The sequence below is a fragment of the Hemicordylus capensis genome, chromosome 2 (assembly GCF_027244095.1).
Source record: "Hemicordylus capensis ecotype Gifberg chromosome 2, rHemCap1.1.pri, whole genome shotgun sequence".
NCBI classification, from domain to species: Eukaryota; Metazoa; Chordata; class Lepidosauria; order Squamata; family Cordylidae; genus Hemicordylus; species Hemicordylus capensis.
In genome coordinates this window covers 255341794-255368930 of record NC_069658.1, presented here as the reverse complement: position 1 = coordinate 255368930, position 27137 = coordinate 255341794, and the positions used below count along the sequence as shown (strand labels likewise).

General features: G+C 42.8%; 1 protein-coding gene across 1 annotated transcript; it reads right to left on the bottom strand.

Annotated features, from left to right (window-relative positions):
• Nucleotides 1–575: 575 nt before the first annotated feature.
• LOC128343953 (vomeronasal type-2 receptor 26-like) lies at nt 576–19059 on the bottom strand. The gene is made up of 6 exons (XM_053293392.1): nt 18845–19059; nt 16287–16578; nt 14086–14898; nt 12223–12450; nt 2718–2844; nt 576–1690 (listed from the first exon to the last, which is right to left on the bottom strand). Exons 1-6 carry the CDS (start codon nt 19057–19059, stop codon nt 780–782), a joined length of 2586 nt encoding a protein of 861 aa, XP_053149367.1. The 3' UTR covers nt 576–779.
• Nucleotides 19060–27137: the final 8078 nt, after the last annotated feature.

The following is a 27137-nucleotide window of genomic DNA, read 5'->3' as shown; positions in this document are numbered from 1 at the left end:
CAAGTGTGTGACCAACAACATGCATCAGTCCAGAGACCACTTAGGATAGGCCCACAGTTGACATGGTCACTATGAACTCCTGAGCTGCTCATGACAATCCGATCCCCCCCACCTCAAAAGTCTGCGCGACTCCAGTGCCAACCCTGCACCCAAGTCCATCAGCTCAGTTAGGGACTCCATTGAAAAATGGGATGATTTGTACACCAACTGTAGTCCCAATCTATCCTTGGCCCCTAGGCTTAGGTAAAGACACACGATATGGGCCAATTCCCAGACAGGGATCCAGTGTTCTTATAGACCACAGCCACACCACCTTCTCACCCACATCCTATATAGCATTTGGGAAGAATGATACAACCCAGAAAGCCCGGACTGGAGGCCAAGATGGAGAAGACCTGCACAGCCACCATGTATTTCCCCTTGGTGCTCAGGTAGGTGGGCACAAAGGACACCCACACACTGCAAAAGACCAACATGCTGAAGGCGATCAGCTTGGCCTCGTTGAAGGATCCAGGCAGCTTCCCTGCTAGGAAAGCTACCGTGAAAGAGATGGCCGCTAGGAAGAGATGGAAGCCTACAGCCTTTGGAGTCAGGCAGTATATAAATTAAATAAAGATTTGGTCTGTGTCTGTTCATTACTAATTTGAAAGGGATGTAAAAAAGACAAATCTGATTTAACAGGAGATGAAGATGTTTGCTTGAAAGTCAAATATGTTGGTTTCATTGAAGGCATGCTGGGAAAAGTACTGACAATTCTTTTAAAAACATCATATGAAGATTCAGGTGGCATGTTTAGTTTTCATTATTAAATGCTCTTTCATATTCAGATCAGGTCTCAATACAATGATGTAGCATTTAGGAATGAAGATGCAACCCAGTAAGCCCAAACTGGAGGCCAAGATGGAGAAGACTTGCACAGCCACCATGTATTTCCCTTTGGTGCTCAGGTAGGTGGGCACAAAGGACACCCACACACTGCAAAAGACCAACATGCTGAAGGTGATCAGCTTGGCCTCGTTGAAGGATCCAGGCAGCTTCCTAGCTAGGAACGCCACCGTGAATGAGATGGCTGCCAGGACACCCATGTAGCCAAGGGCAATGTAAAACATGGTGACAGATCCTTCATTGCATTGCAGGGTGATCTGCCCAGGCTGGGAGTGCATGTCAGCCTCTGGGAATGGGGGAGAAATGCCTAGCCAGATAGTACAAATGCCCACTTGGACAAAAGAACAGGACAAGACAATGGAGTTGACCAGACTCTTCCCCAGCCATTTCCTCATCCTGTTCCCTGGCTTGGTGGCCATGAATGCTACCACCACAGTGATGGTTTTGGCCAACACACATGAGATTGCAAATGAGAAGATGATGTTGAAGGCAGTTTGTCTCAAGAGGCAGGTCACCTTCCGAGGCTGACCAATGAACAGAAAAGAGCACAAATAGGAGAGCAAGAGGGAGATCAGGAGCATGTAGGAGAGGTCACGGTTGTTGGCTTTGACTACTGGAGTTTCTAGGTATTTAATGAAGATTCCTAAGATGAACAGTGTTGTTAATGACAGGAATAGGGCAAAGAAAGCCAAGATGATTCCCAAAGGCTCTTCATAGGATAGCGATGTTATAGCCTTGGGGACACATTGATCTTGGTTCTTGTTTGGATGCTGATCTTCTGGACACGTTTTGCAATGGGCTGCATCTGAAAGGCACAACATTGAATTTAATGTTATTAACATCTGCTTTACAACCATAAACCTCTTTGGACCATTACACCACATAAAATGCATGTTTTGGGATGGGTATTCAAAGAATACTATGCAACAAGGTCCGCTGGTATGAGTCAGCAAAGGAAAGACGACTGATTTGATGCCACTGCAGGGAAAGAAAGCAGGATAACTAAGTTGAGGGGTAAACAAAGACTGTATTGACAATGGATGCATGACATGAGTCATTGAGGCAGTTCACACAACCAATAGGATAAGTGTCCTACCCAGCATTGGGAACTGTGCACGCTCCCAATTTTCATTTGTGTATGAGGAGAGAGAAGTGATTGTGTGGGGCGCAGGAGATGGGTAGTGCTACCCAGCATTTGACCAAGGTAGGAGGAAAAGCTGTCCTAGCCAGCTTTTGTATCCCACACAATCACTTGTTACTTACCCACACACAACTGAAAATTTGGAGCACGCACATCTCCCAAACCTAAATTGGACAATTTCCAGCTGTGTGAACAGCCTGAGTGAGTGACTAATACCTGTTGCAGCTTAAAGGTGGGAATCTGCAAGCTGTGTTGGAGCCCCACCCTCAGGATCATTCTGAGAGATCTCATATACCATCAAGTTGAAGATCCCTGCTACAAGTAATCCTGCAGAGATCCCAGCTAACTCCTCCTACAAGGGCAAATTGCGGGCAGGCACTCGTGATTGTGGTGACCCATCTTTTCAAATCTGGAGCAAACCCAGGAGAAGAGGCTGGAGGGCATGTGATTTAAAGCACACAAAGGAGCATAAGTGGCTCTTGCTGAACCACTGCCAACCTTTTCTCTCTTCAGTACATTATCTGAGTACATTTCTTTCATCCAAGTTGGTCTGTATATTATTAATACTTATTAAAGTAATAACCAAAGAAGGTCCTCAAGTCAAAAATACTTCAAATAAGCTGACAGTAGTTCTGGGGAGTTATCTTTGCCCTATGACTCGTGGGCAGTCATTTCTTTTGAAGTCGCCTACCTTCCCGAGTGGAGATGGTCCCTCCCTTGCATGGAGCACAGTCAAAGCAGCAGACTGGCTCTCCTTCCTTAACCACCTTCTTGTATCCGGGGTGACAGTTTTCCCCACATCTAGAATGAGGTAGGGTCTAAATGTAAGGATAAGAAATATGAACAAAATAAATTAGGAGGTTTGTCTATGGAAAGGAGTCCTAGAGCTGGAAAGCAACCCATGAGTCCTCTAGTCCCAGGCCTGGTCTTTGCAACTGTGATGCCAAACCCCTTTGGGAGGATGTTCATTTTGATGCATGGCTGGATGCAAGGAACACTGCTTTAGTACATGCTTTCTCCTCTATAATTCCAGGAGACAAAGAAAAATGTGAAGATTTGAGGCCACAGCTAGGAAAGAAAACGGAATAATTAAGAAGAGTGGTATAGAATATAGGAAGCTGCTTTATACCGAGTCAGACCATTGGTCCATTGAGCTCAGTATTGTCTACGTGGTCAGGCAGTGGCTTTCCAAGATTCCAGGCAGGAATCTCTCTTAGCCCTTTCTGGAGTTGTCATGGATTGAACTTGGGACACGCTTCATGCAAAGCAAATGCTCTACCACTAACCTGCTGCCTCATGTCCAGATAAACAGAGAACATACTGACTTTGGATGCATGATACAGATCAGAGGGGCTACTTTCACAATTCTCTTCAGGATAGGAGGAGCAGCCAGGCTGAATTCAGGAGCCATGTACACTCTCATTTTCCCAATCTGCAAAACTATTTTTACTTAGACTCTCCCCTCTCCACCTACGCTCCTTTGGTTATAGATAGGGATGTGCACAAAACCAGTTTGCCCGGTTCGGTTCGAATTTGAACCAGGTTCAAACCAGGAGGGGGTGGTTCGGTTTTGGTTTTGTTCGAATCACCCCCTGGTTCGGTTCAAATTCGAACCAGTTCAAACAGATTCGAACCAGTTAGAACTGGTTTGGACACCCAAAAATTGGTAGGATGGTAGCTGGCAGAGAGTTACTTTACTCTCAGCATACATGCATACCTAACTAAATTCCGCTGTGTTGTGCCTCTGTGCACTCTGCTATAATGAAAAAGGGTTTCTCTTGCCAGAGAGAATTCCCAACAGGTTATGGGAGCCCAGTATTTTGAGCTGTCTGTACTGCAACTAACGAGTTAAGTCTGTTCCAGGAGATCCAGTGATATCTAGCTGTGGACACTTTGAATTGTTAATCTGCAGCAGCTGCCCTTTTACGGAGCTCAGTGAGGATGGCTACTTACCTAGAGGGAAAGCTCAGACTGACTATCCTGAACCCAGACAATTACTTGGAATGGAAAACATGACTGATTGCATTGCGAGCTGAAGGACTAAAGAAAGTCACTGAAGAAGATCCCCCCACAGATGGAACCACAGCTGCTGAGAAAACTGCTAAAGAGGCGTGGCTACTCAAAGATGCAAAAACTCAAGCTTTGATCATGGCTTCTGTGAGTAAAAATTATCTTTCTACCATATGTGATTTTGAAACCTCAAAGGAAATGCTAAGCAAGCTAGATTCCTTGCATATGAAAAAGGGGTGGGCATACAGCTTTAACTTGAGAAAGAAAATGCAGAATCTCCAGTATAAAGATGGAGGCTGTTTTACCAAGCATGTTGGACTGCTATGGCACTTTTTTTTTTGCTGAATTTAAAGCTGCAAGAGAGGAATTTACAGAGAATCAGAAGCTGGAAGCTCTGTTCCTAAGCATGCCACCTAGCTATAGCAATATAATCAGCCATTTGGAAACCCACTCTGCTCTAACCTTTGAGAGAGCTGTGGAAACTATCTCTTCTAAAGCAAGCAGAAGAAAAGTTTTGAATTCTTGATATGAAGGTGAATTGGCAAATAACTTTGCTCTTAAGGCAACAATTGGCCGTTCCAGAGGAAACTCAAGGTGGGGAGGGAATGCTGCAAGAGGAAACCGCATGTGTCCCCCACATTTGCATATGAAGAGGTCTGGCTCCATCGCCAGAGGAACTCCGTCAAGAGAGAGAGAGAGGTCACATGACCGCCAGCAGGGAGACTGCTGCTAGAATGAGGCCAACTGGGACTAATGCCTTTAGATGTTTTCTGTGTAACCAATTTGGCCACAAGGTGGCGAACTGTCCCAAGAATCAGACAAAGAAAGCTGACTTTACAGAAAGAGATTCAAATAAGAATTTCAGTGTTTCTCTGGCACAAGAAAATGGAAGATTCATACTAGACAGTGGTTCCACAGTTCATATTTCGAATCATTTAAATTTATATACTGAACTGTTTGATATTCCTGAAGAGATTGTTCATTTGGGCAATAATACTACAATTAAAGCAAAGAAGAAAGGTGAAGGAATTTTGTATTGCAAGTTATTGGATGGATCAATTAATGAATTTTTTGTGAAGGATGTTTTGTATATCCCTGACTTCTCAAGCTCCTTGCTTTCAATATCCAAGCTAGAGAAACAAGGCTGTGAGCTGTATATTAGAAATGGAGAATGTATTGTTACCCAGAATGGAGAAGTTCGCCTTGTAGGCTCTGAATGCAAAGGCCTGTACAGTGTGCAGGAGCAACCTGTGTCAAAGACTGACAGAGAAAGACCAGCCTGGTCCAAACCTGAAGCATACCAGTCCAATGAAGTGGAGCTTGCTCAGTCATGCTCGCATGAAAACTGCTTGCAACTGTGGTGCCTGGGAGTCAATCCAGATCATGAAGGAAAGGGGATCAGCTGATGGCATTGATTTTGTACCATGTGACATTGTGACTAACTGTGTTTGTTGTCTTGAGTCCAAAGCAGTTAACAAGCAGAATGTTTCCCAAGCAGAATGAAAGGAAGACCAGAAAACCCCTGGAGCTGATCCACAGCGATATATCTGGACCACTACCAGCAACCATAGGCAATCGGAAATATTTTTTAACAATCACAGATGATTTCTCACGATATTCAGTTGTGTTTCTACTAAAGGAGAAATCACAGATGCTCGAGAAACTCCAAGACTACGTGGCCCTGGCAAGCAACAAATTTGGCTGGAAGCCAAAGATCCTGCGCACAGACAATGGAGGAGAGTATATGTCCAGCACCACACAGCAGTTCCTGAGAGAACATGGAATTGTGCATCAAACCACAGTAGCTTACAATCCATCAGAAATTGAGTCTCAGAAAGAAAGAACAGAAGCCTCCTGGATATGGTAAGATGCATGCTTGCTGACGCACACCTCCCACAGAAACTCTGGGGAGAAGGCATCATGACTGCTACATACATACAAAACAGAATGCACACAAAGCCTGAAGGAACAACACCATATGAACTTTGACATGGTCATAAGCTGTCCATGATGCATTTGTGTGTCTTTGGAAGCATGGCTTACTCATACATCCCAAAGGGGAAAAGGACTAAGTTAGGGGCTAGGGCCGCAAGAGGGATTTTTGTAGGCTACTCAGCAGAATCCAAAGGCTACAGAATTCTGGATCCTGATACCAACAAGATAACCATAAGCAGATCGGTGTATTTTGATGAGAATGAAAGAGCTACGTCTTCAGAGGGGTCTACACCGAAGCAAGCAACCAGACCAAACACCCTGACAACTGGATTATGCTTCCTGATCTCAGCAGAATTGAGGAGGAAGAGATAGCAGATCCAGATCCAACCACGTTTGACACAGAGACCTCCAACGATCCACCAGATGCACCTGAAATAATGGAAGGGACCACAGAGGGTGAGGTGAGGCGATCAACGCACTCAACCAGAGATGTTCTAGCCTCGAGACTGTCCTACCTCTCAAGAATGGCGGAACAACCAGAACCCTCATTATGGCAGGAAATAACCCAGCTACCACAACCAGAAGCCCAGAAGTGGAAACAAGCTACAATTGAACAGATTGAGGCTCTACAGAAAAACAAAACCTGGACTCTTACTAAGTTACCTCAAGGAAGGAAAGTTATAGGCTGCAAATGGGTTTTCAAACTCAAACATGATGCAGACGGTGAGATTCAGCGCTACAAAGCCAGATTAGTAGCAAAAGGATATTCACAGAAATATGGAGAAGATTATGATGAAACATTTGCACCAGTGGTCAAACACACCACAGTAAGGACTCTGTTAAGTATTGCTGCTAGCAAAGGAATGCATGTGAACACCTAGACGTGAAAACTGCATTCTTGCATGGTGAGCTAGAAGAGGACATTTACATGCAACAACCACCAGGTTTCTTAGAGAAAAGCAAAGCGGACCTTGTATGCAAACTGCAAAAGAACATTTATGGTTTAAAACAGGCTGCCAGAGCATGGAACACAAAACTAAATGATATGCTGCTTCAAGCAAACTTCAAAAGAAGTCAAGCTGATCCCTGCCTGTAACCAAATTCAGAGATGGCAAATGGACCTACATTTTGGCATATGTTGATGATTTGATTCTTGCCTATGAGAATCCAGATGACAGCAAGGAAATAATGCATTGTCTGAACAGAAATGTGGAAGTCAAGTGACTTGGCAACATTGCACACTTCTTGGGCATTCAAGTACAAAAAGAGAAAGATGGAAGTTTCCTCATCAACCAAGAACAGAAAATTAAAGACCTGATAAACCTGCTCAGACTGGAAGATGTGAATCCTACACCAACTCCAATGGAAGTGAACTACATAAAGCAAGAAGATCAAACTGAGCCACTATCTGACAACCATAGATATCATGAAGCATTGGGTAAGCTTCTATACATTAGTACACTCACTAGTCAGATATTAGTGCAGCCGTTGGCTTACTTTGCAGAAAGACTGCATCACCAACAGTCAAGGACTGGAATGCGATTAAGAGACTTGTTAGGTACCTAAAGGGTACTGCACACTTTAAGCTCATTCTGCCAGCTAACAGTCAACCAAAACTAGAAGCATACGTAGTTGCAGACTGGGGTGGAGACCTAACAGAAAGGAAATCACCAGCAGTCACATAATTTTCTATGGAGATGGAGCCATAAGCTGGTCAAGCACCAAGCAAGACATAACATCATCATCAACCACTGAAGCAGAATATGTATCAGCTGCACAGGGCTGTCACGAGATCTAATGGCTGTGTCAACTACTGAAAGATCTAGGTATAGATGTACCACAGCCCATACCAGTGTATGAAGACAACCAAAGCTGCATTCAACTCTCCAAACAAGAAGATGTAAAGAGGCGTACCAAACATATTGATGTGAAGCATCATGTAGTGAGAAGTCTGCAAATGGATGGACTAATCAAGCTGCTCTACTGCCCAACAAATGAAATGCTTGCAAATGTACTCACTAAGCCACTACCAAGACCCTGCTTTGAAAAGCTGAGAGAGAAAATGAATCTTGTGAACTGAGTCACGAGACATTGAGAGGGGGTGTTGGAAGTGAAGGACTCTGTGCTGTCTCTTGTCCCAATGACAGTGGAGGACAGTAGGGATGTGCACAGAACCGGTCGGGGGCCATGTTAGAGGCCTCTGAACCAGTTTGGAAATGAGCCAGGCCGGCGGGCTGGCAGGGGGGCGTGTCTAGCTTTAAGGGTGGGGGGTAGTACTTACCCCTCGTGCTGCTTTTCCCCCTCCGGCGCTCTGCTTTTTCACAAAGTTTTTAGGGCAGCAGCGTTGCTCCCTGCCGCCCTTGCCCCCATTGTCGGCCGGAAAAAGGGGAAGTTGTCTCCACGCCTGTGCCTGTTGTGGTGCGCATGTGCCTGCCGCCACACGCGTGCCCCGCACACGTCTCACACACACAATGTGTGATGTGTGCGGTACATGTGCGCGGCGGCGACGGGCGCATGCGTGGAGACAACTTCCCCCTTTTCCGGCCAACGATGGGGGCAGGGGCGACAGGAAGGAATGCTGCCACCCCAAAAACATTGAGAAAAAATGGAGCACTGGATGGGGAAAAGCGGTGGGGGGGTAAGTACTACCCCCCGCCCTTAAAGCTAGACACCCCCCAGTGCTGGACTGCGCCTCTGTGGTTCCATTCACATCCCTAGAGGACAGACTAGTGAATCAGAGGGCTAGAGGGTCAAGACACTGGTCATCCCTTCTCTATTGCTGTGACACTATCCCTTTGGAATGTAGATTGCTGCTCTCAAGGACTTCCTTCCTTCCTTCCTTCCTTCCTTCCTTCCTTCCTTCCTTCCTTCCTTCCTTCCTTGTCACTTCTTCTCTCCCTTCTCTTCCTTTCCCTTCTACCTTGCAACATGCAAGCTCCTCTCCCCTGCACCATGTGTGCAGAGATGCAGAATCCATCTACATCCAGCTAGATAGATAGATTAGAGATCCTAAATCCTCACTTTCCTATCTAGAATGGAGTTCTCTAATAAATGCCATTTATATTGATTTGAAACTATGAACTGGCTCCAAGTTACTTTACTCTCAGCATATACGCATGCCTAACTAATCTACCGCTGTGTTGTGCCTCTGTGCACTCTGCTATAATGAAAAAGGGTTTCTCTTACCAGAGAGAATTCCCAACACACTTAATATATTTACAATGTTATGCATTTTAAAGAAGAACATAAGGGGTGTATTTGAGAGAATTCACAACTTTTGAAGGGAGACCTTGGGAAATTAGAAGCTTTGGTTGACATCCAGACTATTGCTGCCCTAGTGCAAGGTTGTTATGTGATCCAGTTCCAGGACTCAGGAACTTGCTTCCCAGAGCAGCATAACACTGGAGCAACAGGGTGTGCTCACACAGTCTCTGATGCACCTTCTGTGAAACTTTTTCCTTAGTCCATATATATTGCAGGGAATAATGCAAAGACATCCCCTGACCTTGTGTAATGTCAACACTTGTGCAAGCCCGTCAAAAGCTCAAGAGACTGAGCATCCAATTTGACCATCCACTCAGCTTTGTGACCTTCTTGCATGTGTGTATCTTTGCTCCGCATCCCTGCTAATTTTTTTTTAATTAAAAATTTTTTTTGTATTAAATTTTTATTGATTTTAACAATATCTTAAACATCTCATTACATCCAGTTAAACAAAAATTGATTTCCAGCTCACCAATCAGCGCGAATCACTAACTATACAATTAACCCTTGCTATAATAATTCAAAACATATAACCTATATCTCACCAAACTCAATTTTAGTCTACTCAACCTGCTAATATTACTAAATTTCAAACCCTGTTGGAAAATCAATATTAGGAAAATAGTTCTTTAGTTAATTTTTTTTTAAAAAATGACATTTCCTAAGAGCCCAGAATCCTTCCTGTTGGGAATAACGCAAGGAGAGTTTTCCACAAGCATTTTAACATTCTTCATGTATGCAACCATGATGGCCAGAATAGTATATGCACAGAAATGGAAGGACAATGAACTGCCCACAAAAGAAGATTGGCTGATAAAAATTTTGGAATATGCGGAGATGGCAAAACTTACAGTACTGATAAGAGATCAAAATTTTGAAGGTTTTAAAGAAGATTGGAAATCATTCTTACTGTACCAAAAGAACTATTTTCCTAATATTGATTTTTCAGCTTATTTTTGTTGCATTTCTATTGCAAGGAAGAACAAGTGAGAAGATCTGGATTTTGTTTACCTGTATTGTTAAGCCTTTGTATAAATGGGGATGACTTTTCTGTATGACTGCAGCTGCTAGACCATCCCCAATTTTAACTATTACTGAGAAGAAGAACTTCTGAACAATGGCCAAACCCTCAGCTTTCTACATTGCCAACTTCCTTCCTTGGCAACACCTTAACCATGATACTACACTTCTAGGTCTATGCCCACTTGAGGGACTATCTCACACTGACTTCAGGGTCATGGGCATCTTGCATGATGTGAGAAAAGGCAGTACCTTCTGCTTGTTGAAACTTCAGCTTCTCCAGCTATCAGTTATTTATTATTATTTAGCTGTTGTTGTTGAGCTTCTCTAGCTGTCGTCTTCATCTACATATTCTTTGTCCACTTTGTAAATGTAAACCACTTTGAAAACATTTTTTTTTTAAGGCCGGATATAAATAAGTATATAAATAAATATGTTCAAATGTCTAAGCAGAAGGAAGGACCTTGAACTGGAGACAGCATCTTCCAGGTCTTATCTGTGCCCTTGATTCTGTCTTGGCCTGATGCCACTATGATAAGTCACTGATTTCTCCCAGCACTCTGTCTATGTAATACTTTCCCCTCTTTTACTCTGTCTGTCTTATTTACTTATTTTTAAATTTTTATACCACCTTCCATTAAAAAAATCCCAAGCTGGTTTACAAACAAAACAATATAAGACTATAAGAAATACACAATATTAAAATGGAATATAAACATACAAATCTAATTAAAAGTTTAAACACAGACACAGACACAGACACACACACCATAAAATACATAGCAGCAGCAACAAAAACATCACTCATATAAAAGCCTGGGTAAAAGTTCAAGATTTTACTTGCTTTTTAAAAACTGTGATGCAGACTGAGGAGCATTCCAAAATCTGGGGGCAATAACTGAGAAGCAGGCCTGTAACCAGCCTCAAAACCTTTTTTGGGGGGCGGGGGATTTCAGAAGTCAGGAGAGGCAGGTTATAAAATATTAGTGAAAACAGTCAGTGAGGCTGGGGAGGAAAGAGAATTTTTTGGTTTGGCAGGTACACACCATGCCAACAGTCGGCTAAGGGCCTGCTGAGAAGGCCCTGTCCTGTGTGCACAAAAGCCAAGCCTCCCTCATGGTCAGCACGCAGAGCAGAACCCTCTCCAATGACTTCATCATGTGGGCAAAAACCCTTGGGAGTAGATGGTCCCTCAGGTAACCAAGGCGCCAACCTTTAAGGGTTTCAAAGGTCAAAGCCAGTACCTTGAATTGGACCCAGAAACAAATTGGCATCCAATGTAGCTCTTTCAAAACAGGTGTAATATCCCAGTGGGCAGTTCCAGATAAAATCGTAGCTGCCACATTTTACACTAACTGCAGTTTCCAAATATTCTCCAAGGGCAACCCCATATAGAGCGTGTTACAATAATCCAGCTGTGATACAAATACAATGAGTATTTATATACCGCTCTTCAACCAAAGTTCCCAAAGTGGTTTACATACAGGAATTACTTACTTAATTAAATTAAATTAAATGGCTGCCTGTCCCCAAAGTGATCACAGACTAAAAAAGAAACAGAAGAAAGCCACCAACAACAGCCACGGGAGGGGGGTTATCTAGGGCCCGTTACTCTCCCTCTGCTAAATAAAGAGAATCACCACTTTGAAAAGATGCCTCTTTGCTCAGTTAGCAGGGTTAGCAGTGATGTGACTTAAGGCGTGGGTAACTGTGGCCAGATCTGCCTTCTCAAGAAATGGAAACAGCTGGTACACTAGCCAAAACTGTACAAATTATATGTTACTAGTTTGTAAGTTTATCGGATAGAGATTCTCTCCTGTCACACATAATACAAGACAAATTGTTAGAGGTCAGCAGACATCATTTATTTTATTTATTTATTTTTTATTTTATGTATATACTGCCTGACTCTAGAGGGTCCAGGCTCCATTCAAAGGGGATAAAGTGAAAACAATGGTTTTCCTCACCTGGTTAAACCACATGGGCCACACAATGACATTTTGATCAATGGTGAACTTCATCTCTGAGGAGGCCTGTCTTTTTATGCTTCCAACTTTCACTCTAGCAATGGACTTATTGGGAAATGCCACAGCATTCATAATATCAAAATCAGATGCCAGGTTGCTCTTCTCATCAAAATAAGCTCCAACCGTAGAATTATTGTAAAAATGGAAGTTGCTCAGGTAAGGGTGGAGCTAGAACAACATGGAAAAGAGCAGCAGTTAGAAAACAAAAACACATGTTGATAACTCAGTCACATCCATTTGGAGATCCTACTTCTGACATATTGCCTTAGGGGAGAAGAGCTGGTCTTGTGGTAGTGTGCATAAATTTTAGGGATTTGTATGACTAAAAATTGGATCGGGTTGGATCCGGAACCCCAGATGTTGATTTGGGTCATTTTGGATCCTTCAGAAAGTTGGACCACAAAATTGTGGTCAATGGGATAGGCAAAAAATCCCCACAGAAGTGTATGGGGGTGAGGTGAAATCACCCAAAAAACCCAGCTTGCCTAGAAGCTCTCAAAGCTGACACATAAGAAGGTTAGGATGGTTGGACTGTGTGTATTTAGTTAGAAGTGAATCCAACCAGCCTTTGAATTTAGATTATTATTTTTTAAGTAACAGGGAAATTGTACTCACAGAGAATGCAGAAGGGAAGTGACCAACATCAAAACATCTAACGGGAAGTGAGCTAACATTAGAGAATCACAGGGGAAACCCGGAAATTCACTGCTTTATTTGTAAAATCATGATTACTAGTAGCAAAAACTAATAAAAGGAAAATGAAATAAATGCTTGGGCAGGGGAACAAGCAGGTGGGCTGGCAGATAAGCAGATTTTTTTTTAAAGTTTGTGGTGGGGGGTTGGTCTCCAGATGCAATTGGCAGGGGAAAAGAGAGCAAACTCTTGCTGCCATTTGGAGCTCTGGAGAGCTCCAAATTCCTCCAAATGAGGTCGTCCGACCCGAACTAAGCATCTCCAGGTCAGGGTCAGAGTATTGCCGACACTCTCCAATCTGGACCATGTCAGGCCAGGTCTGACTTCTCTGATCCAACCTTGCACACTTCTAATGAATTTCCCCCTTTTCTAAGCAGAGTCCACTTTGGTTTGCATTTGGGCGACTATATGGGAGTGCTGCAAGTTATTCACTTTAGGGGATTGGTCTGTAACTCAGTGGAAGAGTCTGCATGCTTGCATGAAGAACATCCCAGGTCCCATCCCTAGCAACTTCAGATATGACCAGGAGAGACTCGTGCTTGTAATCTTGAAGATCTGGAAGCAGTCAGTGTAGACAATACTAAGCTTGATGGACTAAAGGTCTGACATGTCATAAGGCTGCTTCCTAGGTTCCTAAACCCGCTATACTATGTATATGTGCTGTGCATCCCCCCATCCCCAATTCATTCTTACACCAGGAACAATCTTGGTGCATACCCTCCATGGCCATAAAAATGAAGGGTTGAGTAAGGGAGCAGCGGATTGAGCAGAGGATAGATTTTGTAACAGCACCCGGGTCAGGGGATAGGCAGGGATAGTTGTAGCCAGTGACAGCTCTTCTGCCTGAACAACTTCTCTTTTAGACAGTGTCTTTCTATATTAACAGGGCCTTTCTCCAGTGGTGGAGCTAGAGCATGGACTGCTGCCCAAACACAGCCATCATAGAATCCTCCTCCAGCAATGAGAAGAATCCCACCTCACTGAATTCATCACAGGAATCTCCCAGTTTTCACTTCATGAATACATTGGGAAGCTTCACAGACTGTTGACTTGGGCTTGAACAATTGATGGCAATTTTGAGCGTGGTTATCTATGAGGGACAAGACATACCTGCCAAGGTTGAACCATAGGATGTTCCAGCTTGCCTGCACCCGCCATCAAGATCCGATTTAATCTGGATGAGTGTGCAGCATTTAGGGCACGTGCCAAAGCCCAGACAGTGTTGTAAATACTGTAGTTGTCTTGAGACAGAAAGCTTTCCACCACATTCTCAGGCAAAGTCCCTAGTATTTCTTTTTCTGTGCATCTTATATGACCTCTTATGGAAATTACAGTCTTTGAATATGAGCAATGAAATGCTTTGTGCCAAATCTCCAAGATGGCAATGTACAATGATTCAAAATTATCACATTTTGTATCTTTTTGTGCTGGGATTGAGAAGGAAAACGAACCGTGGATGTGCTGGATACCAGCGAATCTGTAAAACAACCTCATGCTGAGATCCTCCAAAATGGTTGTGATCCAAACTTTCCCCAATTTTTGTTTCTCAACCCTTTCAGCCACTTTCAACAGTACTGCTAAAATCAATGCAGCATGAGTGTTCATGTGGTAGACAATCACATTAGCCTGTCTTTGCACGAGCAATGACATCTTATCAAAGTACTGTTTGACCCTATCCAACACCGGGATTCTTTCTAAGAAGGCAACACAGAGACTGTTTCTGAGCATCACAGGGATGAAGGTGCTCACAAACCTTTCTCCTTGGTCATTGTCTGGAACAAGGAGTCCAGTCCATGTCCATCTGAAATGCAGGAGAAGCTTGACAATCCCCAGGTAAGGGGGCTCCTGTTTTGGGACCATCCGATAGAAAAATGGAAGCTGAGTTTTATCTTTTAGAGCACCACTAAGAAAAGTATAACTGACCTAGGAAGGAAAAGAAGAGATTGGCATTTTATTTCATTTTCAAGGCAAAACCCAGGGATTTGTTAACCTAAAATTATTACTAACTCACAAAATAGTCATTGCAACGATAGGCAAAGAGTTTGTGGAGGGAGAGCCTGTGTATTGCCCTAACCACAACAGCATCCTGAGTTCATCTCTGATTCTGCATACGAGTAATTGGCAACTATTTAATACTGTGGCAGAAAATGAAGGGATGCCTTCACAGAAACTGCTGCATGGGCTACACCTGATCCCTCTTCCTAGCGACACCACCGATATCAAGATGGAGAGGATGGAGTGTCTGGCACCAGCAAAGAGGCCCCACTTTGTCCTGGTCCCGTACTGCCTTAGGAAGCAGCTGAACCTTACTGTATTGCTAGGGGAAGTCTCATCATCTTCCAGTCCCAGCTCCAGAGTAAGAAACTTGAACTCTCATGGTATTCAGCAGGGGAGCTACTAACCCTGGGCAATGGGAGATACTAAACCTGGCCCTGGGCAATCTTCAGAGAGACAGGGCAAACCTCCTTGCCCATGATACCATGTGACCCCCTTCTCCACAGAAAGAAGCCAGCCAGCGGTGTAGGGGTGTCCTAAAACCCTTCCAATGAGACCGTGATGAGCTTGGGATGGTGCTCCTTTGTGTTAGTTTTATTTATTTATTGAACATATTTGTATACCACCCAAAACTTACATCTCTGGGTGCTTTACAATAAAATAATACAAGTTACCAGAAAATAAAAAGGCTTAAAACATAATAATTTAAAATTAAAGCAATGTTTCAAACTATTAGAACAGCATCTTATTAAAAGCTAGGAGGTGTTACACACTGGGCTTCTATCCCAAATCTCGTTCAGATGAGAGAGTGTACAGTACAGGGAAAAGACCTGTGTCACCTTTGCTGGTGCCAGGCAACTCCACCCTCCTCATCTTGATTTGGGCCTCAAAGACCAAGGAAAAGTGTGGGTGCATGGAGGCCAAGCTGGAAGCAAGAACAATTTGTGACATTACACAACAGCATTACTGATCCCAATGCACGTCTGTTAAGGTATCAGCCTTAGGCTTTGTGGAGCTTGAGTGAACAAGAGATAGCCTTAACTCTGGTCTTAAACCAGTAGGGTTTTTAAAAAACCATTCAATGGTTTATAAAACTAACAAATCTACATGTGCAGAGATGACAGTAGCATAAAAGGGGAAGCTGAAACTCTCTCCTAATACACACACACACACACACACACACACACACACACACACACACACACAGAGTCTTCTGTCCCAGCCTCACTTTTTCATGCCAGTCTTGAATTTCCTGAAGACCCTGCAATATGGAATGAGATGCAGCTTGAATCATCACTGCCACCCATGAGTCATACCTGTGGGATTTTGTAGAGACTCAACATGCTGGACATCTGATTGGAGATTTCAGTCTCAATGCCTTCAGAAACAGCCACTAGGATATTCTTTCTTCCACACACATAGTTTGGAACATGCTTGTGCCCTATAGACAGAAGGTCTACCATGGCATTAATAGTTAATTTTGCATTGAAATAGTTCTCATATATGTTGTAGCCAAGAGTGATGTTGGGTAACATCTGAGGATTCTGGTTTATCTCATGGATGGTGAACACGTAGGGCAGGAGGTGCCAGAAATTCATGCCTTCATGCCTGCAAGAAATAGAAGTGGGCCACATTTTGATCTTGATTCCAATGAGAACAAGTCAGGCTCTTGCTGCTTTCCCTGTAAGATTCTTGAGAGACAACAGACCTCTCTAGATGTTGTTCGTGCAATCATACTCTTGTTATCCCAGAGCCCGAAGGAGAATAGCTGCTCCAAACATTACACTGTGGAATTGTGCATTTGTGGGAGAAATTTTTTGTAGCAAAATAAAGAGCCATTTGCTTTTAACAAAACCTGTGCAGATGTACACTCCAGAACTGAAGGGTTTGTTTTTGTGTCTTGAATTAGGGAGCTAATTCAAATATGAATAAATACTGAAATGAATACATTTCAATGCCTTGATATGATGGCAGAGGTACACCTAGGCTATTTTGGAGCCTGGACCTAAAGGCCTTTGGAGGCCCCCCTCCACCCTGAAATTCAACATCATCATGCTCGGCCAGGTGACAACACCACCCAGGACAGACTAAAGATGATTTTGGGGCCCCCAGGCAGGGGCGTAGCAAGGTTGGAGTGGGCCCAGAGACAAGATTTTAAAACGGACCCCTCACTGATATACACAAACACACTTCACAATATATAGTGCACTCACACTCACATCCTCATTATTAATACGGTGAATATCTAGTTCACATTGAATCTAGTTTTTTTACCCTCTGCTTCTGCCAATCTCCAAGATACTCAACGTAATTCATAGGAGGTGCAACACGGGCAGGTGGGGAGTCATGTGGGGAGTCTGGGGGGCCCCTCAAGGCAGTGGGGCCCCAAGACAACTGTCTCCCCTTGCCTAATGGTAGTTACGCCCCTGACCCCAGGGGCTGTGGAGGCCCTGGACTTTGGCCCAGAAGTCCAGGGGTAAGAGCGCCTCTGAATGATGGGGCATTGCTGCAATGGGAAAAGAACTTGGCTTGACATTTTTTACTTAAAACAGAGAGCACGGGTGAGATTTCTTGTGCTGAAACAGTCAGGCTATAATGTAGAACGCAAACAAAAAGATTAATACAACTTTTCCATACAGTTACCACTAATACAATTAGATACAGAAGCTGTTCACACAGCCAGAAACTGGGTAGGGAAAGCATCCGACCCAGATTTGGGAGCTGTCCATGCTCCAAGTTTTGAGTGGTGTGGAAGCAAACAACTAAGGAGGAGTAAGAAGTGATCATGTGTAAGATAGAAGCTGGGTAGGACAGCTTTTCCTCCTACTTTGGTCAAGGGCTGGGTATGAAAGCTGGATTGGACGATGCTATCTTATCTGATCACTTCTTCCTCGTTATACATAGTTGCTTGCTCGCACACAACCAAAAATTGGAAGCGCACACAGCTCCCAAACCTGGGTAGGACATTTGTCACACCCAGTTTTCATTTGTGTGAACATCCCCACAGTTTATTAATTGTGAACAATGAAGATCTTCATCACTTCTTCAGTGGAGCAAAGCCAGGAAGATACCAGAAGGAATAATTGTGCTCTTGGCCTCTATTTCACTTACCACAATCAAAATCTTCAAGATGCATAATGGGGCGGGGGGGGGGGGAGCAGAGTCCTTCTTACTTGAGGCTATGTTGTGGGCCACAAAAATCCCCGGTAGCTGTATTCAACCCTCGGATGTCCAGTATATTGTAGATTTCTAGTGTGATGCTCTATTCTTACTCATTTACAACCAACGTTTATAGACTGTTTTCCAAGAAAAGTTACCAAAGTGGTTGCATGGATATAAATAAACGCATACATAAATGAAATGGCTCTCTGTCCTTCAAGAGCTCACAATCTTAAAAAAAGAGACTTATAAGATAGACACCAGCATCAGCCACTGGAGGGATGCGGTGCTGGGGATGGATAGGGCCAGTTGCTCTCCCCCTGCTCAATAAAGAGAATCACCACTTTTAAAAGTGCCTCTTTACTCAATTAGCTGTGGATGTATCTGATGTTCGAATGAAATAGGAAATGTGTTGTGGAGTTCTATTTGGAATACGTTTTCTCACACAATAATTTTCAGTGAGAAAATGTCTAGTTGGGAAAGGCCTGAGAAACCGATTCTGATACCACCCAGGAGTGACTTCATATTTGGACTGTGCAAAGTACACTCTCTTGCCCAACAACAGCTCAGAACTGAAAGAGATGCACAACACCCCTATCCTCACTCCAAGGTCAGCTACATGCACAAATAAATTTCAAAATGAGAAAAGCAAACTCAAATTACTAAAGCAGAAACAATTAAAAAGGTCCAAGTCCATAATCAAATATTTACTTACGTCGTAAAATCAACAGAGGGAGGCTTGAAGAAAACAGATGGGGAAAACACAATATTTGTGGTAGATGTGACCCCGGCAATCACATAGTCTCCCGGCTTGTAATAATTAAGTCTTTCTGCTATATTACCCGGCTGAATTAATGGGCATTTTGTCTTCAGTATCTTGCAGGGAGCAGGGGACAACAACAAAAGCATTAGCAGCAGCATCAATTTCATTCCAAGTACACCTATTTTAGTTACACCCCCACACACCCGATTAGCAGATCCAGTGATCAGAATCCAGGCCTTCTGCCAAGAGCACAGCTGCAGTGACTTTACTAATATGGATGGGATCCAGCCATAGCATCAGATCGGAAGGGGCTGATATTATACCTCAAACTGACATACTCCCTAAATCTCAGCAGTGCAGGAGGTATTTATGCACTAAACTTTTTGAGCTTAGTACAAGGAGTCACTGCAAGCTGTCTTTGATTATGATGTTCCCATTATGGGTTTCAAGCAATATATTTTTTGAAGCATCCCTTGAGCTTTGGTGTGAGAAAAAGTAAATTGTAATGATTTTGATAATTATAAGGGAAGAATTGTGCATGCAGCATTCTTGACTCTCTCTGAGGCTTTGTGAACAGGTGCAAAGATGGACAAATCATCTTTGTGAAACTCAGCAGTGCTACTATGAACTTTCTGTGCTTGTGTCAAGTCTGAACTCCCCCCCCCCCGATTTTATAATGCTTTTATTAGTAATATAAGTAAAAACAAAAAAGGTCACATCTCTGAGATTCATACATGATTACAAACAAGAACATATCCATCATAAGAACCTCCTCTATATGCAAGATACAAATAGTAATTATATATATTTATATATGTGTGTGTATATTATAGAGTAAGAAATGTTAACATGGACCTCAATCTAACCATCAGTAAAATTTCAGACCTCTAAACCAACTGAGCATCCAGCAGTTAAACAATATGAAGAGGGGAGAGCCAAAACGAACAAAAAAACATATACATGAATATTATAATTGATTCAGGCACAGAGCAAAACATCCACAGTGTTCCGCAGTAAGGGTCCCATCCCATACCCACAAGCTCAAAAAGTATTAATAAACATATTATTAATTAATATAATATCAATAAAAATTAATGATTAGCCAAAGAAAAATTCAAACCCAACAAAAGCAACAACACAACCCTTCATATATAAAACTCACTGAAATCCATAAAATCAATGAAAATAATTTCCCTACATAAATTTCATCCTTCTTTTAATTCAAAAACCTGTATAAAAATTATCCAGAAGCTTTCTTGAAATAAGGTCCCAAATGCTCAAACCTCCTCTGATCTTTTCCATCCCAGTTCCTCTGATTATCATGTAGAAATAATGCTAAAATAATTCCAAACAGAATACTGAATAATATTTATTTATTTATTATTTATTCGATTATTATACCGCCCTTCCGAAATGGCTCAGGGCGGTTTACAATTAAAAAACAGAAACCATTAAAACCAATAACAATTAAAACAGAAATATAAATATAAACACCAATTTAAAAACATCTTAAAAACAATTAAACTATCAGAACAATTGAAACCCTGAAAACCAGGTTAACATTACAACAATTAAAACTAATTAAAAACCCTGAAAGGCCAGCCAAACAGATGGGTTTTAAGGACTCTCTTGAAGGTCAGTAAAGGGTTAAGTATTTCTGCTGGGAGTGCATTCCACACCCCGGGAGCAGCTATAGAGAAGGCCCACTTCTGAGTCACCACCAAACGAACCAGTGGTAACTGGAGACAGACCTCCTCAGATGATCTCCTCAGATTAATGTGCAGTGGGGATCATGTAAAAGAAGGCGCTCTCTAAGATTATCTCGGACCCAAGCCATTCAGGGCTTTAAAGGTAATAACCAGCACTTTGTATTTTGCCCCGAAACATATTGGCAGCCAGTGTAACTGTTTCAAAACAGGCATTATATGGTCTCTCCAGGTTGCTCCAGAGACCAATCTGGCTGCTGCATTCTGAACTAATTGAAGTTTCCAGACTTCGTACAAAGGCAGCCCCACATAAAGCGCATTGCAATAGTCAAGCCGGGAGATTACCTGCTGATGCACCACTGTTTTGAGGTCATCGTCTTCAAGGAATGGGTGCCGCTGTCGAATCAGCCGAAGCTGATAGAAAGCACTCCTGGCCATGGCCTCCACCTGAGATACCAGGGTGAGGCCTGGGACCAGGAGTACTCCCAAGCTGCACACCTGCTCCTTCTTGGCAGAGTGTAACCCCATCCAGCACAGGAAGATCTAACTCACCCCTCAGATTCTGAGCCCCCACAATGAGTACCTCTGTCTTGCTTGGATTCAGCTTCATATTGTTCTCCCTCATCCAGCCCATTACTGCCTGTAGGCAGGCATTTAGAGAATGAGTGCTGTTTCCTGAAGATGAAAAGGAGAAGTAGATTTGGGTGTCATCAGCATACTGATAACACCCAGCGCCAAATCTCCCGATGGCCTCACCCAGCAGTTTCATGTAGATGTTAAAAAGCATTGGTGACAGAATGGAGCCCAGAGGGACTCCATATAACAGCTCCTGTTTCGAGGAGCAACTGTTACCAAGCTCCACCATCTGGGATCTACCTGAGAGATAGAAACGGAACCACTGCAAAGCAGTGCCCCCTATCCCCAACTCCCCCAGGCGATCCAGAAGGATATCATGGTCGATGGTATTGAACACCGCTGAAAGATCCAGAAGAACCAGCAGAGTCACACTTCCTCTGTCGATTCCTTGGTAAAGGTCATCCATCAGGCCGACCAAGGCTGTCTCAACCCCATAGCCAGCTCTAAAGCCAGTTTGAAATGGGTCTAGATAATCAGTTTCCTCCAAGACTGCCTGAAGCTGGTCGGCCACCACCCTCTCAATCACCTTGCCCAACCAAGGGAAATTGGAGATTGGCCTGTAACTGTCCATCACTAAGGGGTCCAGGGAAGGCTTCTTAAGAAGCGGTCTAACCATTCCCTCCTTCCAACAAGGAGGCACCCTACCCTCCCTCAGCGATGCATTTATGATATTAACTAGGCCATCTCCAACAATCTCCCCGCTAGATAGAAGCACCCAAGTCAGGCAAGGATCCAGAGAACAGGTGGTAGGCCGCCCCGCCCCAAGCAGCTTGTCCACATCCTCAGGAGTCACAGGCTGAAACTGATCCAATCTAATACTGCAAGTGGGATAGCTGGACACCTCCTCCCTAGACCTTGCAGAAATAGTGGAGTCCAAATAATACCGTTTGTTCTGCTGCTAGATGGATAAAATCTAAGATAATGTATACAAAAACCAAAAATGTTTAATGTCTTTTACCAACCTTACTCACTAATACAAGAACAAAAGAAAGCTTATCCTGTAAAGAACTATAAACTCAATACACCTGTCTTAACAGATAAGAAGGTATGAAAAAAATTCCTGATCCTGGTTTCAATGTTAAGTTATATAGACAAGAAATGAAGGTTCCATTGGTTGTTACCTGTCTTTAAAAAGCTATTAGTTTCATACAGACACAAAAATGCCATCAATTCTAGACAGGAACTCCAGAATAAAAATATAGTTATATCACCAGTAGAATACATGGAGGGGTCCCTCAAAGCAGAACAATAATATAAACAAAATATATTAAAAAGCAGAACAAAATATAAAGCTCCGTGCCAAAACATGCAGCAAAGTCTTCAGCATATCTCTGTCATCACTTCGTATTGGCTCTCCTCCCTACAAAACACTACACCATTACCTCCAAAGAAGTACATGACAACACAAAGAAAAAACAGAAATGCAAGAAAACATTTCAGTTCTCAACTATAAAAATCTCATTAAAACCAAAAAGATCAAAATAAATTTAGAGTCTAGTATATAAGCGGATTGAAAGAATAATTTTTGAACCCCTCCTCTAACTCTCCCAAATATCAAAAAAATTAGAACGAAGGGGGAAAAAGATTGCTCATAGAGAGAGAAGATGCCGACCTCAGAAAAACATAAAATTTAAATGTAATTTTTTTTAAAAAACACAAAGCTGTGATGGAATTCCAAACCCTTACACACCAATTACATGACAATTTAACAGATATTCATGACTCGTATCCAAAACCTATTGTACAAAGAAAAGAAAAGAAAAAAGATAGACAATAAGAAGGAATGAAGTAACAGATAAAGTATAATAACAAACTGGGACTCTCATCATTTTAAAGACCAACTAAAATTTGCATTACCACAATCTTATACAATACCCTCAAATTATATTTGAAATTTTACCCGTGATATTAAAAATTGAGCTTTTCGTTTAAAGATTTCTCTCTTCACAAAATTTTTGATAAAAGCTGTTAAGTAACAGGGAATATAAAAGCAATTCTTCAATTTAGCAGAAATGAATTACATATACAGGACAATATTACAACAGCAATTATAATATGTATGAATGTTTTCATGTAAAAACGTTTAAACAAACATCACAGGGAGTACAAAGAGAAGAAAGAAAGAAAAAATCCTTATAGTTTCAACCTAATTACTTCAATACATTTTTATACATTTTTATCTTGGAACAAATCAAAGGGAATTAAGAATCTCATTAAATTTGAAAGAGAAAGGGGAAAAACATATTATTTGATTCCCAGATATTTCTTACACTGCATCAAAACAAAACAGTAAAAAGACCCAGAAGAAATCCAGTAAAGGGTTGACGTAAGAGTCTGGAGAAGTTTTGAGAACATTCTTGGCCCAGAGATAAGGCATACTGCCAGAGACATAATAAGCCGGAACTTACTCCATACAAAAGCTTACGCATGGGAAAATGTGAAAAGTCTTAAGTCTCCCGTTTCATTCCAGTTCATTCTTTCCACGTTCTAATGTCGAATTTCAAAGGTGTGCAAAGTTGGATAATGATTCCAAAAATCCAAGATAAAAAATTTCAAAGTTAATTCTTTCCCCTTGTTCTTCCATCCCCATAGTCCGTAGTGGATTGAAAAAGAAACAGCCTGAACTCAAGAATAAAAGAAAAACCCCTCCCAAACATTTTCATAAAATAAGAAAGCTTCTCATAAAGGTTCAGAAGTGTAAGACTGAAAACAGAAAGTTTAGTTACCAGCCATAAAACATTTTGTCAATGCTGAAATTCCAGTGCAGTAAATAAGTCAAAGTTCAAAATAAAAATTACAATCTTCTAGATGAAAACTAAGCTGATAAAAGTACAGGCATTAGGCTCTGCAAAGAAAAAAGACATCCAAGCAGTAAAATCTAGTTGGTCAACATCCTCTTTAACCATCCGTCTTAACGCCGTAAGTCATTCCATAATTACTTCTAAGAAAGTCAGTAAGAGGTTGAAAAATGAAAAGTAAGATCACCAGAGATCTTGCATACTCCCAGCTGTAATTGTCTCAGAGATTAATTAGGAAAGAGAAAGTAGATAGATTAGTTGCTAGGTTGTCCGTTCATCGGCTTGGATGTTTGCCTCTTCCATTCAGCCTGTTGCTTAAGCAGAAAGGTTTACTTCGGGGGTTCATCCAGGGAAATCTCCCCAGACTCCACCACACTGAAAAAAACCCAAGTCTTGCATGCAATCCGATCTTCATCATAATGATGAGAGATAATTGGACCAAATAGGAGCCGAAACGCCTGGCGTATTAGTCAGGTGCTTTTCTTCGGGATGCCATCTTCGCTCTCATTCTGTCTGAACTGATTTCCATTGAGTAAGTACACACACGGTCATTTGGGGCCTTTTAGGGAGGTAGCCACAATTTTATCTCATGTGGGATAGATGAGCAGATCTGCCTTCAGCTTTAGCAAAACCGGTGACCAGATTATCAGCATCTGGATGCTGGCCATGTCTGGCATCAGGAGCAAAAAGCCACACCCTGCCATGTGAGGTCCTCCAGGTATGCCCCTGCTATACCAACATGCACCACACTGCCAGTAAACACGAATGGCCTGATGACGATAGCAGCTTCCCTATGAGTGGGCCAGAAAGGACATGTGACCTCTGATGCCATGCCAAGAATCCATCATGGCTCCAGATGGCAGAGGCCCTCTTAACCCTGTAGTTGCACTCCCAGTGGCAACAGAGGTTGCAAATTCCACTTTGAGCTAGATGCCACCACTGTTTCTGGGGTGGAGGCAGTTGAGAGGATGAGCAGCTGTAAGTGAAAGGCAGCACACCAGTCCAATCAGAGCCCACACACCCCCACACACCCCACTACTCCACGTGGAGTAGGCAAATGCAATCCCTATGCCCCCTGAAACCTTGGAGAAGCCACTGCCAGTCTGTGTAGACAACACAGAGCTAGATGAACCAATGGTCTGGCTCAGTATATGGCAGCTTCCTGTGCTTCTATGCCCCCAGGAATGCACCTGTTTGCCTGTCTGCCCTGTGGAAATGAGGCCACTGGCATGGGAATGGGTTGGTGCTGGCCTATATCCCCTGGCAGCCCTTCCGGAAACCACTCCTCCTCCATCTCCCACCATGGCCTCAAAGGGCAACCCAGGGAACTGGTGGGGGGGTCATCCCTATTAGTCTCTTGCACCCCTGCTGACCCCAAACATAGGTGGCTGCCTTTCCAATGAATTTGCCATCCACCGTGGCCAGCCAATGAATTTTCCCATCCCTTTATTTTATTTTGACAAGTTTTTGCACACCAATACTATTAGCAACATTCGCATATGAAGAATGACTTCAGAATCATAATTCATAACTGTAAGAAACTTTACTTAAAACCAAGAAAAAAACTTAGCTGAGTTACCTGGGTCACCTTTGCTGTTGCCAGGCAACTCCACCCTCCCCATCTTGATTTGGGCCTCAAAGACCAAGGAAAAGTGTGGGTGCATGGAGGCCAAGCTGGAAGCAAGTACAATTTGTGACATTACACAGCTTCATTACTGATCCCATGGCACATCTGTTAAGGCCTCAGCCTTAGGTTTTGTGGATCTTGAATGAACAGGAGATAGCCTTAACTCTGGTCTTAAAGCAGCAGGGTTTTTGATCATTGAATAGTTTCTAAAACCTTACAATCGCACCCGGACAAATAAAGACACAAGACGTAATTGTGAATTAAAAATAGGGCTACAACTTTATTAATTGCAAATAATGAGAAGAGAAAAGAGACGATTGGCACTCCACCCCCAACAATGCGGTCCCCAAAACTTGCTGCTTATGCGCGAGCCAAATGGACTAAGACCTAGGGTGAGACTCCTCTGTTCCAGGCAGCATCAGGCCTAAGTCCACCTGCTGCCCATCATGGCCCACTTAATGTGAGGGACCTGCCATAGGATTCACTATCCCCAAGCCATAGAACCTTCGAGGGTGTTGATTCCATTAGCAGGTTGGAGTAAGCCATTAACAGTGCTATTTGAGCCAGAAAGCTTCTAGGGACTGGCGAAGACTCCTCCTTATGCCAAATGCATACCTGAAAGGTGCTCACCAAGAAACTGCACTGCACCTACTATTGAGACCAAGGGAACCAACCTAATTAACTAGTGAGGGCATATAGTGTGAGGTAGGCAAAAAAGGTCCCCAACCAAAGCCAATCCATCAAGAGTCAAAAAAATTCCTACCTGGGCCCCTAAAGGATGACCAGCAGAAGCCCACACTATAGCCATGGATTGGTGGGGGGATCACTTCCTGAGAAAGGACTGAGACTGGTGCAGACTGGGAGCATCATAGGCAGCTCAAGCCCTGCCCCCAGACAGCCCTCCAGCCAATGGTTGCCAACTAATTGCTCATGACTTTGCAAAGGCCGGTCAAAAAGCTCGCCTCCCAGACATGCTGAGAGGAGGGGTGGACCAATCTGCTTAGGCAGAAATGACAGTAGCACAAAAGGAAAGTGTTTGTGAGTGTGTACCAGGGGAAACAGAAACTCTTTAAATAGATAGATAGATAGATAGATAGATAGATAGATAGATAGATAGATAGATAGATAGATAGATATGTTCATTTTAAAAAACAAATAAACCACCAACTGTCTTCTGTGCCTGGTCTTACTTTTTCATGCCATTCTTGACTTTCCTGAAGACCCTGCAATATGGAATGAGATGCAGCTTGAATCACCACTGCCACCCATGAGTCATACCTGTGGGATTTTGTAGAGACTCAACATGCTGGACATCTGATTGGAGATTTCAGTCTCAGCGCCTTCAGAAACAGCCACTAGGATATTCTTTCTTCCACACACATAGTTTGGAACATGCTTGTGCCCTATAGACAGAAGGTCTACCATGGCATTAAAAGTTAATTTTGCATCGAAATAGTTCTCACATGCATTGTAGCCAA